General features: G+C 38.5%; 1 protein-coding gene across 1 annotated transcript in view; it reads right to left on the reverse strand.

The window, feature by feature from the left end:
- The window catches only part of Dmd (dystrophin), a 1,737,386-nt gene that overhangs the window by 101,524 nt on the left and 1,617,429 nt on the right, over nucleotides 1-18,433 (reverse strand). Inside the window, exon 57 of the mRNA XM_048796385.1 lies at nucleotides 3,174-3,248. Coding sequence (XP_048652342.1) covers nucleotides 3,174-3,248 — 75 coding nt within the window. The remainder of the gene's footprint in view (nucleotides 1-3,173; nucleotides 3,249-18,433) is intronic.

Consider the following 18,433-nt stretch of genomic DNA (forward strand, 5'->3'; position numbering starts at 1 on the left):
ATAAAAAAAAAAAAAAAAAAAAAACACCACTTGAACTTGGCAGCTGTATAGCTGAAAAAACAATAACTTCAGGCTATATGCTATGAGGAAATGGAAGACTCAGTTAACTTTCATTAATGCATTCCTTCCATGACAACATATCGAACCCTACTCTGTGCCAGGCTTGGTGCTAAGGCTCGTGCTAAGTACTGGGCATACCAAAATGAAAAAGAAAGGCTTATCCTCTCTTCTAGAAAATTCTACTTCTTGGAAATTTCCATGTCTATGAAAGAACCATATGCCAGGGACTCTTTGACTATCTTATCATTAGCCTCTAAATGTTTCCCTAATTGAAACCCCTCCATTCCTGAAGCATTGGTGGTAAAGATTCATGGTCCTTCTTCTCTTCCCCAGTTCTGGCCCCAATTCTGGATGATTTCAACACTGGCCTGGGTACTGCATGCAGCCTCTCAGTTCCTTAACTTCTGATTTCATTTCCATGGAAATCTACACCTATCCTACTCATACCTCTGTTACCTACTCAAATGGTCATATCCTAGACCTTATCAATCACCTGGAACTCTTCCACTTTCAGTATTTCTTCCTCTGCCTCCCCTGAACAGTCAGCCTCTTGATTCCTCACCCTCCTAAATAGTAGCTTCCACCTGAATTCACAGCTTCTCCTACCCAACACAGACTTGACAGCATTCTAACCCTTCTTTTGCCCAAATCCTCACTTCTCTCACACATCTGTCCTTTACCCCAGGACAGAAGTATTTGGCTTCTGACTGCTACATGCACCTGAAGAAACATGGCACCCCTGTAGATTGGTACTGTTATAAATCACTTAACTAACTCCACATGTCATAATGCTGGTTTCTAACACAACCCTCTCTCTTATTCTCCACAAAGATAGACCCAACCTCATTTTATCACCTTCCATGCTGAAGTGAATCACAGGGACTCTCCTCCAACTCCACATAGAAAGCACATGGCTTTAGATGGACATCCCTCACCTTCCTGCTACCAAGCTTCTTAGTTACCTGGACCTGCACATGTCCTTTCCTCTATCCCATCCATTATAGTGGAAAGGAGGTACTCTCCCCAGTCTCAAGCGCTCGGTCACCTACATGCCCATATCCTTTGAGAATGCACATTTTTATTGTCTCCTCTTGAGTCAGTGAGTTTAACCTCACCATGTTCTCTTCTCATATTCCTATAAATATACTCAAGTGTCTCAGTAATTCCTCAGCCCCTTTCAGCTAGCTATCCTCATCTTCCTTCCGCTTCACAATTAAATTTCTCCAGGAACTGTCCATACCTACCATCTCTACATTCCCACTTTTGATCTGCTTTTGCCTTCATGCATCACCTCCACCATGCCTCTAAAATCACAAAGCTACTAAGGACCTCTTCAGTTCTAAATCCAATGGGTATTATCCCCAAATTCATCCTAACATCTGAGCAACCTCTCACCCTATGAAAGTTCCCTTCTTTCTTCCCATACAGTGGCACTACCACCTCTTGGGATTTTCCTTCTCTTCTGTTGGCCATTCCTTGTAGCCCTTTTTGTAGGTTGCTTATCCTCTCTTTTAAATAACTCTTCTCACTCAACACTCTGGGTCATCTCATCCTCCCTATAGTTGATTATAAGCAGCATCTACATGCTGATGATTTCTTATTGTTTTTTTGTGTGTATTTCTCCTGAGTATCAGAGCTTCATATCCAATTCCACCAGGCAAATCCACCATTTGCCTGGTAGCCCAAGCCAGGAACCTAAGCATCTTCCTTGATACCCTTCACTCACCACATCAAATAAATCACTTAGGTCTATCAAATCCACCTCCTAAGTATTTCTAAATTCTGTCCACTTGTCTCCATTCTTCTTAGCTAATTCAGGCCACCATATTGCTGGTTCTGATTTCTGCAACAGGTCTCTATTCTGTCAGCTGCACAACCCTTCAATACAATCTGGTTTGTTTCACAGCCAGAACGATTTTTCTAAATGAAAATCTGATCATGTCATCCTCTTGCCAAAATGTCTTGAATGGCTCCCCACTGACCTCTAAATCCTTTAACTTGGGTTTGAAAAGCCTTTTGCAATCTGCCTCCAGCTTCTCTCTCCAGCCTAAGATTTCACAATAGCCCTCCTTGGAATTCTGTGCTTTAGCCATGATGGAGTATTTTCTGTTCCTAAATGCATCATGCCTTCTTTGGGCTCCACACCTTGGATTATAATCTTCTTTCTGACTAGAACATTCTTCCTAGAGTGAGCTCTACTTACCCTTCTGAACTCACCTAGCTTGGACATCACCTCTTCAACCAAACTTTCTCTGAACCTCACTCCACACAGCTAGCTGTTCTCACGATACCCCAATCCCATTCTTCCACTGTCACACAACTAAATACATGATATTGAAACTGTCTCTGCACTTTTCCTTAGTGCCCACCAAGCCTGAAAATAGAGACAATATCACCTAGTGTTTTTACCAATCGTGGACATTCTTGATGATTTTATACGTACATCTGTCTGTCTCCAGATTTTATAGACATCTTGGTATCCCTCATTAGATTGTAAATACCTTTATGGTGGGGGCTGTGCCCATCGGTTTCACCGGCATATCATAAATGTATATAGATAAACAGTATTACATAATAATTCACTTTGTTGACAACAAAGAGATACACTAAACTATAACACTTCAGGATTTCCCAACAAATATATGATAAAACGCACCAAAAAGCAATCCATTCTTTTTTCCTAACTACAGCATTCACTGGTACATTAACATTCAATCCAATAAATCATACACATCTATGAACTTGATTTGGATAAGATTGTCATCAACTTCTAATACTAAATGCCCTTTGTAAGAAGAAATAAAAGATAGAAAGGGGAAATAATGTGAGTTTCATACAGATAATTATGGATACCAATGCTATTAACTGGAATATTAAAATTATCAATATATTATCAACATCAAGAGCTAAGGACTATTCATGGGAATAATTCTAAATACAACAAAGTGGTCTAGATAAACACTAGGCCAAAGATACTATAAAGAATGAATGCTATGTTGCAATAAGACTTGTGAAAGCTGTATCAGCCCTGTCCAAGGGAAACACTTCCAGTCCACTTTATTTTTTAAGCAAAGAAAAATTATCAAAATCTTCAAGTACTGGATAATACTTACAACAAAGGGCCTTCTGCAGTCTTCGGAGTTTCATGGCAGTCCTATAAGCTGAGAACCTGACATTATTCAGATCAGCTGAAGAAAAAAAGGGGGGGAAACAATGATCGTTTGTTATTTCATCAGAAAGCACAGACCAAAATCCCCAATGATTTGCCAACAACCACAAAAATAGGCTAGCAAAAAAAAAAAAAAAATCTTGTATCTATGCTCCAAGCTTTGGAAGGTCAAATTGTTGGGGTAAAGGGGAAAAAAAAATCCCTTCGCTCTTTGAAAATCAGGAAAACTAAGTTCTGTGACAGATGACAGTGGCAGAGCCTACAGAGTCATTCAGGTAGTCCTTGTTCCCAAGAGGAAAAAGAAGGACAGGCATTATCTTTCTTTCTAGACTGTAATCTGGATCTACTATAGTGAATCTCTGCTGCCCAAGATTAAAGAGAACATGGAATACGTTAACGAAATAGCTATATGAACTTAGTAAACAAGTAGTAAAATAACAACTCTTGTGGTTATAAAAGTTATATATGCTCACTGTAGAAAATGTAAAGATTATGGGAAAATATAAAACTGTATTAAAATCATCCAATATTAACATTTTGAACATTTTTAACCTGTGTGTATCTGTAAAAATAATTTTTTAATTGACAACGAATTATATGTTTATCACATATAATACAACATGATGTTTTGAGGTGTCTATATACATAGAATAGTTTTAAATCTAGCTAATTAACATGCATTACCCAATGCAGTTATCATTTTGTAGTAAGAAAACTTAACATTCATTCTCTAAGCATTTTTCACAAATACAATATACTCCCATTAGCTATAGTCACCATAGTGTAGAAAAGATTTCTTGAACTTATTCTTGTTAACAGTCATTTTGTATTTTTTGACCAACAACTCACTTTATTATTCTAAGGTACGATAAATCATTCTAATATGCAGCATAAAGTAACAAAAATTTTTTCTACCAGTTTTGTTTGAGGTTCTGAAGATTGAAACCAGAGCCTTGAATACTGTAGTACTTGACTACTGAGCAAGTACTATGCCACTGAGCTACAGACCCTTATTCTACTGTTTTCTATAGTCATCTGTCTATCAAGCCCCCAACTCACCTAGTAGGAACCTACATTCAGCTGGTGCTCTTATTCAAGTTTGCACAAATCTTTTTTTTTTTTTTTAATTTTATTAGTTGTTGATGGATCTTTATTTATTTATATGTGGTACTGAGAATGGAACCCAGTGCCTCACACCTGCTAGGTAAGTGCTCTACCACTGAGCCACAACCCCAACCCCAAGTTTGCCCAAATCTTGATATACACTGGGATACAGTTGTTTTCTAGTGTTTTTGTTCATGTGTGTTTCAGGAATATAGGTCCCAAAAGCTCCTTGAAGATAAGAACTCTTTCACCTACTTATGTCATATTTCCTAGCAACTTCATATACAACTGGTCTCTGAAAAAGCAAGTCTAATACAGCTAGGGGACTGATTGAATGAATAAATGAACCAAAGAATGAAAGAAAACATACTGACAAACATGACTAAATGCCATCATCAAATGGCACCCATAAAACCGATTCTAATGGATTGTTAGGAAAGGGCAATAATTTAATCCATATCCAAGTCACTTAGGTCAACATTATTAGCTTTATGGCTTTCGCAGAAACCAAACATAAAATCCTGAATTTAAATTAGGGGGAAGAAAATAATGTCTGTAACTTAAAAATATTTTAAAGACTGTCAATACCAAATAATGGCAAGGATATGGAGCAACTAGAACTCTCATACACAGCTGGAGGGGGGGAATGTAAAGCAATACAACTCTGGAAAATCAGTTTATAAATCACATGTCCACAAAAAGATCAGCCAGGCACTGTGGCACATGCCTGTAATTCCAGCAACTCAGGAAGCTGAGAGAGGAAGATTGTTGCTCAAGTTCAAGGTCAGCCTCAGCAACTGAGCGAGGCCCTGAGCAACTTAGTGAGACACTGTCTCTAAATAAAATTTAAAAAAGGGCTGGGGAATGTGGCTCAGTGGTTAAGTGCCTCTAGGTTCAATCCCCAATGCCAAAAAAAAGTGCATATTAATGTCCACAGCAATTTTATTCAAAATAATCCCAAACTGGAAACAAACCAATAGGGTAATGGATAAACAAACTGTGGTCCAGTTGTACAATGGCTACTGCGCTCCAATAAAAGAGAAGTAACTACTGATAAGGCAATAATATAAATTGATCTGAAAAACACTGAGCTAGGGCTTGGGGCTGTAGTTCAGTAGCAGAGTGCTTGCTAGCATGTATGAGACACTGGGTTCAATCCTTAGCACCACATTTTTAAAAAAAACTAAACAAATAAAGGCATGGTGTCCATCTACAACTATAAAAAAATAAAAACAAAACAAAACAAAAAACCACTGAGCCGGGTATTCCATTTACATGAAATTGTAAAACGTGCAAAACTCACCTATAGTATGGATGGTAGTCTAGGGTGGGGGTGAGTGGGCACTGACCACAAAGGAACACAAAGGTATTTTCTAGGTGATTGAAATATATATTTTTATTGCTATGGTGGTTACATAAGTGTATATGTTTGTCAAAACTCAAACTGAACCCTTAAAATGGAAGCATTTTATGGTGTTTAAATTATGCCTCAAGAAAGTACATTTTAAGAGTTTAAAAAAACCCTCACGTGGACAGTACAATATGATGTATGAGTGTGTTAGCTAAAGGTACACTGTAGAGGCGGTCAGTTGTCTTAATCAGGAATGCACACTCTAGGGGTGGTTGGCTAGCAATTAATCAAAAAGCCTCACTCCAGAGGCGGCCACTGTAAGTGCTTCAGCTATATTTAGTTCCTATTACACCATGGGTTTCATTAATTATCCTAATTAATGTTAGACGAGCTTGTGTTGATGATGTTAGTAGTTTGCAAAATACAAGGATCTGAAAACGATTTAGAAACATTCACCACCTTTACATTAAGAATCTAGCAGGTCCTATATCTTTACAAATGGTGCCCTAAGCTCAATTCCAAAACATCCAATGAATCCAGCTGTGATTCATTGGATTCTTGGTTGCCTGAATTCAATCAGATGATTGACAGAATCCTGCTAGGAGATCAATGGTTCTCAAACTTGAGTGTACATGTGAATCACCTGAGGGCTGGCTTAAACATACAGATCTCCCAGGTCCCACCCTCAGATTTTCTGATTCACTAGGTCTGGGGAGGGCCTGAGAATCTGCATTCCTAACAAATTTCCAGGCCATGCAGTTGCTGCTGGTCTGGGGACCACACTTCTGAGAACCACTGTAATGGACCCATGGAGACTATGAGCTTCTCACATCACAAAAGACAGAACTGATGTTTCACTATGCTTTTGATGCAGGCTGTAAGATTATTTTGTGCCCATTAGCTAATAAATGTTCATATGTGACAGAGCTTGTTCTGAGACTTGCTTCCATTATAACCTGGCAGCCGAAATGAGGATAAGAAGGCAGCTCTTAGCTACCTCTAACCACAGGTGGCTACCAAAACCTACCAAAGAGAACCTACATGGGTCCTTCACAGAAAAAATGTGAGTCAAGGACCAAGGACACCTGAATTTTTTTGGAGCTTATCAGAAATGCAGAATCTCAGGCTCCACTCAGATCTATGAATTAATGTCAACATTTTAACTAGATCCCCAGGTAATTAATACAGACATTCAAGTACAACCAAGTCTTTAATTGTTCATTTTAATATTTTTTTCTTGTTTCTTATTGTTAAGCTTCAAGTTATAAACTCTGACAAAACCCATGAATCCCCCCCCATCAGTCTACATTCTACTTGTGGGCTTTTAGGAGATTATTTTATAAGTATTATAATAGTCAAATGGGACAAAAACTCACCTCTAGGACACATTTATCATACATTTACCAACAAAAGATATTCAATAAGTTAAAAGCATCTAAGAGTATCCTGAAAGGTTAAATATACAAATTCTTCTTGAAGTGAGTTAAAATTTTTCCCCTGGCCTTGTTCTCTGGAGAGAACTTGATTTATCTGAATTCCACTGATTTTCCTTGGTTCTCTCTCCCCCAAGAGTCATGGTTCTCCCTTTGTCTCTTTTTTTCCAATCATTGATACCTTTTTGGGAGGTCTCAACCAACTCATGGCAAGAATTGAGTTGTCTTGTAGCATTAGTCCACAAAAAACAATCCCTGTCCTTCCTGCTCCAGATGGGTATAATACTATTCACCAGTGAGACCAGATTTTTCCTATGCTAGTATGGAGCTCCTTAATACACACTCACAGTTGAGTTCCCTTAGCTTGACTCTTTATAAAACAAGCAATGTTGAGACACAGAAATGCACTTTGGGTCAAATACAGATCACTTTTCCCTTAACAATGGCTTCTAGCAGTTTCCAAGGGATGCGCCTCCAACCCCAAATTTTCTTGTATTCATTTCCTTATACAAAAATGTTGAGTACAGGCTGCGTTCCAACCAAACATCTTGATAGAAGTTAGTGGCACAAGATTTCTCTTGTTTTTTCCTTTCTTTCTAATCTTCCTTTTAAATTGCCTCTTATTCATTTAAGTTTCCTATCTTCCTTCTTTCATAATACCAAGATCCTTCTCTTGTGACTCCAATTTGACTCCCCTTTCCAGTTTTCCTGGTTCTATTCAGAATTCAAAACAAATGGTCCAAATGAGGTCAGGCACTCCATCAAATCTCACAGTTCCTATCAAGAATTGGCAAATTCCAGGAACTAGAGACCCAAAGGGAGAGGCAAAGATGATCTGATTCTTTCAGGGCGGGGAACACTTGTGGAATGGTATCAAGAGACAGGATCTGGAACAACCCTGCTCTAGCAGTGCTCAGTTTTCTTAAAGCAGTTCAAACTTAGCTCTCTTTAGAAAATCTTCTAATTATGACACATTCAGCCTCTAGTTAATCTTCCTGATAGACTTACATCGTACCTCCAATCCACTCTAAAGAACAAGTCTTCTGCCATCCATTTTCTACACACCATATTCCAACCCATTCTCAAAACAGTGATTCAAGAGTATCAGAAGAAAATAGCAGGATAAATGGCTACTCCCCAACATCATGCTGCAGAAGTCATATCAATTTATATTGAATAATCACAGTGATTTGCAGTGGAGTTCTGATGCCCTAAAAGTCCTCCTCAAAGTTACCGTCTGTGTTGAGTATGCATGTGTTGCTAGGAATCTGCAGTGCCACTCCCTCTGGCTTACAGCTGGAAGAGATAAGTCTCTGCCTTGTGAAAATGTGTAGGATGCACACAGAATCCTCAAGATGTGATACAGCTGCGAACAATGTGAAGCTGTCCTGGGCTGACACTTGAGATTACTGTGCAGCTACAAAATGCAAGCAGTTTAGTAATGCTAAAGCCCCTCATTCCAGTGGCCCATGGGAGACTAGCCTCCACTTTCCTTGGGAACTGTCTTTCCAGAACTCTGATCCAAGTTGTAATGAGCTCACTAGCTCTCACAGCCGGAACTCCAAGAAGGGAGTTACACCATGTTTCCATGGCAGCTGGTAGAAAGCACACTTCACAAGGATAAAAATGCTGAACTGTACATTCCTCTTCCCAACTTGCATTATTTTTATTCGGGACTTGTTCTAGCCTAGAAATAGAGAAATCTAGAAACTTAAGGAATGAGGGCAAATACCTCAAGTTCAATTATCAACTATACAGCCCAGACACCCTTTACGTGGAAACACAAAACAAGTAACAAAGACTTCTTGTCCTTTTGTTTAACCTCTGAACTTCTGACTTTGGTAAATATTTCTGCTTTATGATTTTTAATTTCATTCTGTGGTAGGTAGTAGTGGAAGGTGGTGTCAAATTCATAAGTAAAGAATGATCAATCAAGTTCCAGTCACAAATCTGCCCATGCTAGACATGCTCTTGCAAAAATACTGGTAAACACAGCATGTTTGAGTCATGGGAAAATGTAGACGATATTATAGAAAGAAAACATTAAGCCCCATTTTTTTCAATTTTATAGCTAGTTTCTGCCTTTTAATAATATTGCCAAAATCCTGCTAACTCTGACTGAACTGAAGTCCAAAATTTAATAAACAAGGAGTGTAGCTGGGCATGGTGGTGCACACCTTTAATCCCAGAGGCTGGGGAGGCTGAGGCAGGAGGATCAAAAGATCAAAGCCAGCTATAGCTACTTAGTGAGACCCTGTCTCAAAATAAAAATAAAAAGGGGCTAGGGATGTATCTCAGTGGTTAAGCATCCCTGGGTTCAATTCCCAGTACCAAAAACAAAAAAAAAAAAAAAAAAAAAGGGAAAAACAAGGAGTGTTTATAGTCCAGCTTCCAGTGGGCTTTCTGGAAAGATCCAAAGTTCCAGTATGCTTATCTATTAGGTAGAAAGAATTACAATGACCTCATAAACTTAATGAGTGGAAAGGGCTGTATGGCTAAAGATCATTCCAACAGATACCAGTGTTGTGCTCTTTGTATTTTCCTACCAACTCTATTTCCCAGAAGAAATTTAATCCAAATCTCCCAGGTGATGATGAGTGGAAAATAAAAATAGGAGAAAATATGATATTTTTTGGCACAGTCCCAAATCCAGTGTTTAGCAGTCAATGTGCATTGAACTACTATATGTCTATTTAAATAATTTTCCAAATTTTCCCAAAAAAGACAAAACAAAGCTCCTCCTATAAAAATGGCAATTTTAAATATAATATCTATGATTCTTCAGCCTCATTTTTCCTAGAATGTTCTAATGGGGCCACGCATAATAAATATTTTTGCCAGCCCAAACTCACTAGAATGGACAAGAACGATGGGTCCTAATGAGGCTTGAGATAAACTGACTAATTTAAATCAAATCTGGCTTAAAAGCAAATTAAGCCAAGATGTACAGGCTTCAGAAGATTAGAATTATTGGAAACTAGTGAGAAACAGACCAGGAATTCTGGAACATACCTTTAAAGCATTAGCGAGAGAAGAATATTAACACATCATACTAAGCCTATAGCTGTTTAGATATATTTGAGGCCTTTTAAATCTAAACTCATTAAAACCTCATCAACACAGAGCTTTACTTAAATAGGAAAAAATAAACACACACACACACACACACACACACACACACACACACCCCTAACCAGGAATTATGCATTCATACTCACATGAACTATAGAAATCCCAGTCTGTGAATTTATAACTACTGGCAAGTTATGTTTCCAGATGTGAGGTGGCATTACTTATTTGCCACCAGTGACTTTCTAAAGATCTTCTAATAAAGTATCGAGTGTGGTACACAATGTGGAACACAGAATTGAGGAAAAGGGAACAAGGTCATAAACAAAACACTGAGAGCTGCAAGTATGAAACAAAAGACAGCACAAAATCCTGGCTGTGAACTGTTCAAGGCCTTTCTGGCTCCAACCTCTCCCTTGGCCTTCCTCAGCACAATGTCACCACTTCTTAGCAACACTGTAATAGCGGAAGAGCTGAAATTCAAAAGAGTTTTGCTCATTGTTACCTGCTTTGGTAAAAGATTCATTGAGAAAGCAGCTTCTGTAACAAATGGTCAATATGAAATTTTTTTGTGGGGAAACTATGTATCTTTGGGATTAGTTCTGGGGTCTGACCAGATAGGGAGGTGACTCATAGAGATACTGCTATGCCATGTTCCTGTTACTCAAGCTTCAAATCAGAAAGGCTCTAGATTCTAATTCCCAAAACTCTGCCCCCCCCAAAAAAAAATTACATACACACATACACCATAAGGATGATGCTGGGTAGATGGATGCACCCCCTTTCTGTGCATGTGTGCTAGGAACTGAACCCACAGGACTCTACTACTGAGCGACATCTGCTGTCTTTCTACTTATTTATGTATTTGGTTTTTTTTTTTTTTCATTTTTTGACACAGGGTCGCCCTGAATTGCCCAAGCTGGCCTCCAACTTTCAATCCTCCTGCCTCAGCTGGGATTATAGGCATGCACTACCACTAAATAGGCTTTCTTAATCATTAGTTACTTTATATTTATCTATTTATTTTAATAAAAGTAAAACTAATTTGAAAATATTATTTAAATGCATTTATGTTATAGATTTAAAATAATTCTAATGATTTTAAAATAGCCTTCAGGCAAAAATGCTTTGTAACACCAGGCATGATGGCATATACCTGTAATCCCAGCAGCTTGGGAGGCTGAGGCAGGAGGATCAGGAGTTCAAAGCCGGCCTCAGCAACTTAGTGAGGCCCTAAGCAACTCAGCGAGACCCTGTCTCTAAATAAAATACAAAAAAAGGGCTGGGAATGTGGCTCAGTAGTTAAATGTCCCTGGGTTCTAATATCTAGTGTGGCATAAAATGTGGAAAACAGAATTGATGAAAAGGGAACAAGGTCATAAGCAAAACAGAGAACTGCAAGTATGAAATAAAAGATAGCACAAAATCCTGGCTGTGAATTGTTCAAGGCCTTTCTGGCTCCAACCTCTTGCTTGGTCTTCCTAAGCACAATGTCACCACTTCTTAGCAACAATGTGCTTTATAGCTTTTTAAATAATCCATCTTGAACTGGGGTTGTAGCTCCATGGTACAATACTTGTTTAGCATGCATGGGGCCCTGGGTTCCATCCCCACAACCAGAAAAAGAGAGATTCATCTATCCATAATCCTTTTATTTATCCTTTCAGTACCAGGAATCATACCAAGGACATGAAATATACTGCCCTCTTTGATTCTGCAGTCTAGTGAATGAGAATGACAGTAGTCAAATATTCATGTACTCTGTGAAGGAAACACACAGGAAGCCAAGAGTCTGTACACATAGGGATATACACATGAGGTAAGCTTCTCTGAGAAAGTGAAGTTGAAGCAAAGACCTGAAGGATGATGGGAGCGAGCCAGGTGAAGAGTGGGCAGAGCACAGCAGGGTAATAGTTCAGCACATGCAAAAATAGCTCTGAAGCACAGAAGAGCGTGGGCCAGTAGGAATCCTTAGAAGGTCAATAGTGCTGAAATCTCAGAGTGAGGAGGAAGAGTGGCCCCAGAAAAGGCCTGACAGGTACACAGAGGGGAGCTCATGCACATCATATTAAGGACATAGGGTCTTGGGACTTCTAGTTAAGCACACCATATGGAACAGACTCATCTGTCTCTCATTATTCCTTAAACTCTACTAGGATGACAGAACATAAATTTAAAATGACATTTACTCAAAAGGAAAGAAATAAAACAGGAGTGGAGATGAAAGTAGATCAGAGCTCCTATATCTTGGAAGTGTAGAAAATGATCTGATGGTAACCAATTTAGGAGACCAGACAAATTCAAAGTAAATTGATGAGGGTTATAGGTGGGGCAAGGGGGGGACAAGGAGCTTGGGAGAAGCTAAGAAGCATGCTAACTTATGTACCCAGAATTTTCAGACATGAGATGCTTCAGGATCCTTGGAAGGCTGAATTATGACTGATAACAGAAGGCTTAGTTAGATGTAAAGTTTCAAAGCCCTAAACACCTTCTCTTCCACCCCATGCAACCAAGCTACCTAGCCACCTGCTGCTTAGTCACCATAGGAGGCTCAATTTTAAGGAGCAACCAAGTTGAGGAGTGGGAGAAAAACTGAAGACCTGTGTGTCAAATCACTATACTGAAAGAAAATCCTTCCCTTTGTTTTCTGCTCCTAAATTCCATATAATTGCGCCTCCTTTTTGTTTTGGTACTGGGGATTAAACCCAGGGGTGCTTTAACACTGAACTACATCCCCAGCCCTTTTTATTTTTTGAGACAGGAACTCAATAAGTTGCTGAGGCTAGCTTCAAACTTGCAATCCTCCTGCCTCAGCCTCCCTCAGCTTCAGTGGTTCATTATAAGTATGAATCACTACATCTAGCTGGTCTGCCATTTTAAAAGTTATTCCATCTAAGTACTGCCTTATCTACCTTCCTTGTTTGCAAAAGGAACTGGAACTTCAGCAAGGTACCTAGTCATTAAAGTGATCCTCAACTTCCAGTCATCCATATTTGTCATCAACCTCATAAGGATTTTTGTTGTTGTTATTGTTTGTTGAGGTGCTAAGAATGGAACACAGGGCATTACCATGCCAGGCCTATGCTCTACCACTAAGCTATACCCTCAACTCCATCCAATTATAATCATACCAAATCAAGTCAATATGCTTTCCTTCTAGTCTCCCTCTTGACAAGCAACTTAGTCACACAGGCCACTCTCACTGTTGGGACTGTTCTCTTTGTTTGGCTCAAACCTTCAGTCACTACTCTCCAGGTTTCCTCAATCCTAACATGGCTAACTTGACTACTTTTAGAACTCTCAGAACTACATGAACTTATAAGTTTACCTCAATCTCCTTTACCTCTCTTCTAAACTTCTTTAATTAACAAATTTTACCACTCTCTCTTCATAACTGAACACATCCCAGAATCTCCAGGGCGGAACCAGTTTAATTAAATTTTACTCTTTATAATAAAGACACTAAAAATTACCAAGTGTGACTTAATTTGTATAACATTGCAAAGCTCCCCATACAGCCAACTTTACAGAGCATTTTTTAAAAATGTGGGGGCCAAACTTTTTGGGATCGTGAAACATACGGTTGACACTATCTGTTTTCATTTACCATCACTTCTCAGTTGGAGAATCTGTGGAAATTTTGCTTTAATGATGAAAATAAACAGCAATAAATTTCCTAATCTGCTTTAATGCTAACCTCTCCTTTCTGCCTTTCCAGTTTTATAAAATCTCAACTAAATTTTCAAAATGTTAACATTCCCACATGGCCTGTACCTTCTCAGTTTACTTCTACATTCTACACCCTTATCTCCCAAGATTTTAATATATGATCTTTCTCCCAAGACTCCAATCTCTCTCAATTACTTCTTCATTAACAACAGACCACAGGTCATAAACTGGTTGAATTTAGTTTGCAGATTTGGGTTTTGAATGGTTAGTCAGCATTGGTTCATGTAATGCTTTTTAAATTGTTGCTTTGTCATTAGTTAAAAATCTGAGGATTTTCCAGATCTAGTATAGTTCGCTGGAAGAACCTGAGGACCGATGACAATTCAGGCCCACATTCTTATATGACATCTTCCTTTACCCCAACAGAAGTTTTCAGGTTGCCCCAGTTGTCACCTTCAGTCATTTAAATTTCCTTAGCCCAAGGAGGCAGTTCTTTTTAGATCTAACTTTAGCCAGATCACCCTGCCTTATTCTCCCAAAAGGTTTACATCTGCCTTTCAGTTACATTCTTTTTCAGGCCCACATCAAAGCATGGAGTCCCTCCAATAACTAGCTATTATCTGACTTTCACTCAAATTACTCTATGGAAACAGTTGTTACAGGGTTTTCCAAAAACTTTCCAGTTATTAATTCTTTGGACTCCACCTTTAACTAATTCATTCAAACTAAATGATTGTGCCACCAAAAATATTGCCACAATATACTTACTTTTCCAGTACAAGAACAGATGGGGGGGGCTGGGATTGTGGCTCAGTGGCAGAGCACTTGCCTTGCATATACGAGGCACTGGGTTCAATCCTCAGCACCACATAAAAATAAATAAATAAAAGGTTTTTGAAAAAAAAAAGAATAGATGGGAAGACAGGCCTACATATAAGTCTCCTGACTATAATTACTGATAATGACAATTAATATGTTTTAAATTACCAATTAATAGTTTTTTAAGTAACTATTGGATAGGGATTAAAGAATCAGGCTTCTAAAATACTTTGGAAGGCTGGGGATGTGGCTCAAAGTATTTGCTCTTCCCGGGTTCAATCCCCAGCACTGAAAAAAAAATGAAATAAATTACTGTGGAAAACAAAAATATACATTCACCTACACAAAAACAGTACACATATCCTGGATATTTGTGATGATGTGTCAAGTGAAATACCACATACAAAACTCTGGTTTTGCCGGGTATAGAGGTGCATGTCTGTAATCCCAGCTACTGGGGAGGCTGAAGCAGGAGAATCAAAAGGTGGAGGCCAAACTGGGCAACTTGGTGAGACTCTGTGTCGAAATAAAAACTGAAAAGGGCTGAGGGATGTTGCTTAGTGGTACAAGTGCTCACCTAGCACAAACAAGGTCTGGAAGTCAATCCCCAGTACATGGCGGGGGTGGGGGGACTTTGGTTGTGAGTGTCAAAGAAAAAGCAACATCTGGATAGTAGTTCACATGGTGAGAACAGATTTTATTCAGGAGTATAGGAATAGGGGAAAAGAGATCTCAGTAGAAAACTGGGCTCAATTCTGCACAGCATGAACAAGGGAGAATTTACAGCCAAGGAGTGGGTAGGAGTTGGTGGATGGAAAATTACCAGAAGAAACATCAGGGATAAGGAGGGATTCTGGCTAAAACTACCTAACAAGGTTCTGGTAGAAGACAGGCCAGGGTGATCAGACATCACCTGGGGGATGGTAGAGGATGAAGAACTTGATCAGATATTGAGGGTGATAGGATCAGAAGGATCCCATGAGGGTGTGAGGCAGTTCTTGTTAAACTGACTTGGCAAGATTCTTGAAAAAACTGGGTTTTAGAACAAAGTGCACAGATGGGCCAAGGAGAAGATATTCAGAAGCCTGACTAAAGTTTGGTGATGCAAAAAAAAAAAAAAAAAATCTCATGAGTGTGCTTATGTATATACAAAACCATACAATGCAAATAAACCATTGTGTACTTTCATATACCGAACACAAAATTAATTTCAAGAACATAGGCTATATTCCAGTGAACATTTTTAAGGTTAATGGAATTGAAAATGTTTCATATAATCCATGTTACTTATGAAACAGTGATTAATTTCTAAACCCACATAGGCTTACTTAAGGTTAAATACTCACATAGGCTTACTTAAGGTTAAATACTCAATATATAATAAAATCTATAACAATACTGAAAAAAGTGACTGATATAACCAATTAGAAATAGCTTTGTAATATTTCATTCTTATACTCAAGGAAAATGAGGAAAAGGAAATGGAGACTTCTGAAGAAATTATGTTGGATTAATGTACCCCTGGCATGCATCCAGGGTAATAAATGATGGTGCTCAATAAGTGTGGCTTTTTGTTTTGGGGTTCGTTTTCTCTCTCTCTCTCTCTCTCTCTCTCTCTCTCTCTCTCTCTAAGTGCTGGGGATTGAACACTGGGCCTCTCTCACATACTGGGCAAGCAGAGCTCTGAACTAAGCTACATCCCCAACTACAATAAATGTGTTATGAATAGAATTAAATTGTGAAAGGAACTTCCTTACTTTGATCAGGCATAAGCTGTTGATGACATTGATTCAACATCTGATTTGACTTCAAATAATTTAATTTTCCACTGCTATGGAAAATAACTCAAATTATTTCCTTGCTTATTCCTTATAGCCTGAGCTCAGACTTCTTTCTGGAAACACACTTAACAAAGATATTAAGACCTATCTCAATAAATAAAAGAACTAGAATAAAGGGAGAAAGAAAATAATGATCTAAGGAGAATGCTAATTAGCAAGAAAGATGACTCAAGTGTATTTAATTGTAGCACATTATAGCTTGGTTCACTCAACTGATATCCTTCCCAAATTCTTCTTTCCTGGTCTTTCTTTACTACAAAGCCTAGAGAATCTCAATTCTCTAATCCAGCCAGGGTATGCCATGCTGCTCATTTGGGCCAATGCTTCAAAAGATATCTAAAGGGAGAATGAAAGTTCTAGCAGTCTTCTGGAAACGTGAGGTCAAAAATCACTTGCTAAACTAGCCTGGTGGTACACACCTGTGATGCCAGTTACTCAGGAGATTGAGGCAGGAGTATCACAAGTTCTAGGCCAGCCTCAACAATTTAGCAAGATCCTTAGTAAAAATAAAAAGGATCAGGGATGTAAGTCAGTGGTAAATTGCCCTTGAGTTCAATCCCACTTTCCAAAAAAAAAAAGTCTCTTGCTAGGACTAGGGATGTAGCTCAGCACTACAATGCTTGTGGCAAGGCCTTGCATGTGCAAGGCCCTGGATTCCATCCCTGGAACCAACAAAAAAAAAAAGAAAAGAAAGTTACTTCCACTTCCTATAAATGGTATAGCAGAATGAACAGAGGCCTAGGTCTCTGTCTCCAAACTTCTTCTTTTAGACCAAATAGGAAGCATTATTCATCCTCTGTTGTATTCCTTGGGCTAGAGAAAAGAAGTTAGCAGTAAGGAGAGACCAAGTCACAGAGTTTCCCAATCTTGCTTCCAGGTGGTGCCAATGATGTAGATCAGTGTGACAGTTAATTTTATAATAGAGAATTTATATAGATAAAGCACTCTTCTAGACATAAATAGATATGCAGAGGGTTAAACTAGCCATTTGAAATAAAGTAGCATCTCTCCTTACTCAGCTCTTAAGATAAATGTTATTTAAAACAAAGTTTTGGTAGCGTTCAACCATTCATTTTTCTTTTGTTATTGTTGTACATGGTCAGCATGCCTTTATTTTTTTATTTTTATGTGGTGCTGAAGATTGAACGAAGTGCCTCACACGTTCAAAGCAAGTGCTCTGCCACTGAGCTATAGCCCCAGCCCAGCCATTTATGTTTTGAAACTCAAATTTATTTATTTTTGGCGCCAGGGATTGAACTCACGTTTTTTTAACCTGATAGGCATGGGCTCTACCACTGAGCTATACTCACAGCTCTGAAATTCAAATTAAGATTCTGGGGCTGGGGATGCGGCCTGGGTTCGATCCTCAGCACCACGTACAAATAAAGATGTTGTGTCTGCCAAAAACTAAAAAATAAATATTAAAATTCTCTCTCTCTCTTTCTCTCTAAAAAAAAAATTTAAAAAAAGATTCTGGTTTACCCTTAATCTAGCAGTAAGTTTTAGGTTCTCATTAAAATGATTTGCGTTCTCCATCTACCTTTCTTCACTTTTCTGGTCCCCAACATCCACCCTGTGCTCTATCCATCACCAATATCTTCACAAATAAAATGGATGCCAATTGAACTCAGTGGAAATTTGACCTTAATTATCATGGGAAAAGCAAATTAACCATCTTGTAAAAAAGCTTTTGCAACATTTCTGCCTCAGGCTGGTACTCACACTTTAATCTTATTAAGGAAAATAAATGGGGTTTTTGTTGGTGTTGTTGTTATTGTACTTGTTATTGTTGAGAGTTGGAAGAAGAAAATCTGTTGAATCTTTAAGCATGAATAATTAGTCCAAGACAGTACACAAAGCAAGATATTTACGCATCTAGGAACAGAGTAAAAATACACTTGTTTCTGTTTTATATACT

Source organism: Marmota marmota, unplaced genomic scaffold (genome assembly GCF_001458135.2).
Source record: "Marmota marmota marmota unplaced genomic scaffold, marMar, whole genome shotgun sequence".
Taxonomy (NCBI): domain Eukaryota; kingdom Metazoa; phylum Chordata; class Mammalia; order Rodentia; family Sciuridae; genus Marmota; species Marmota marmota.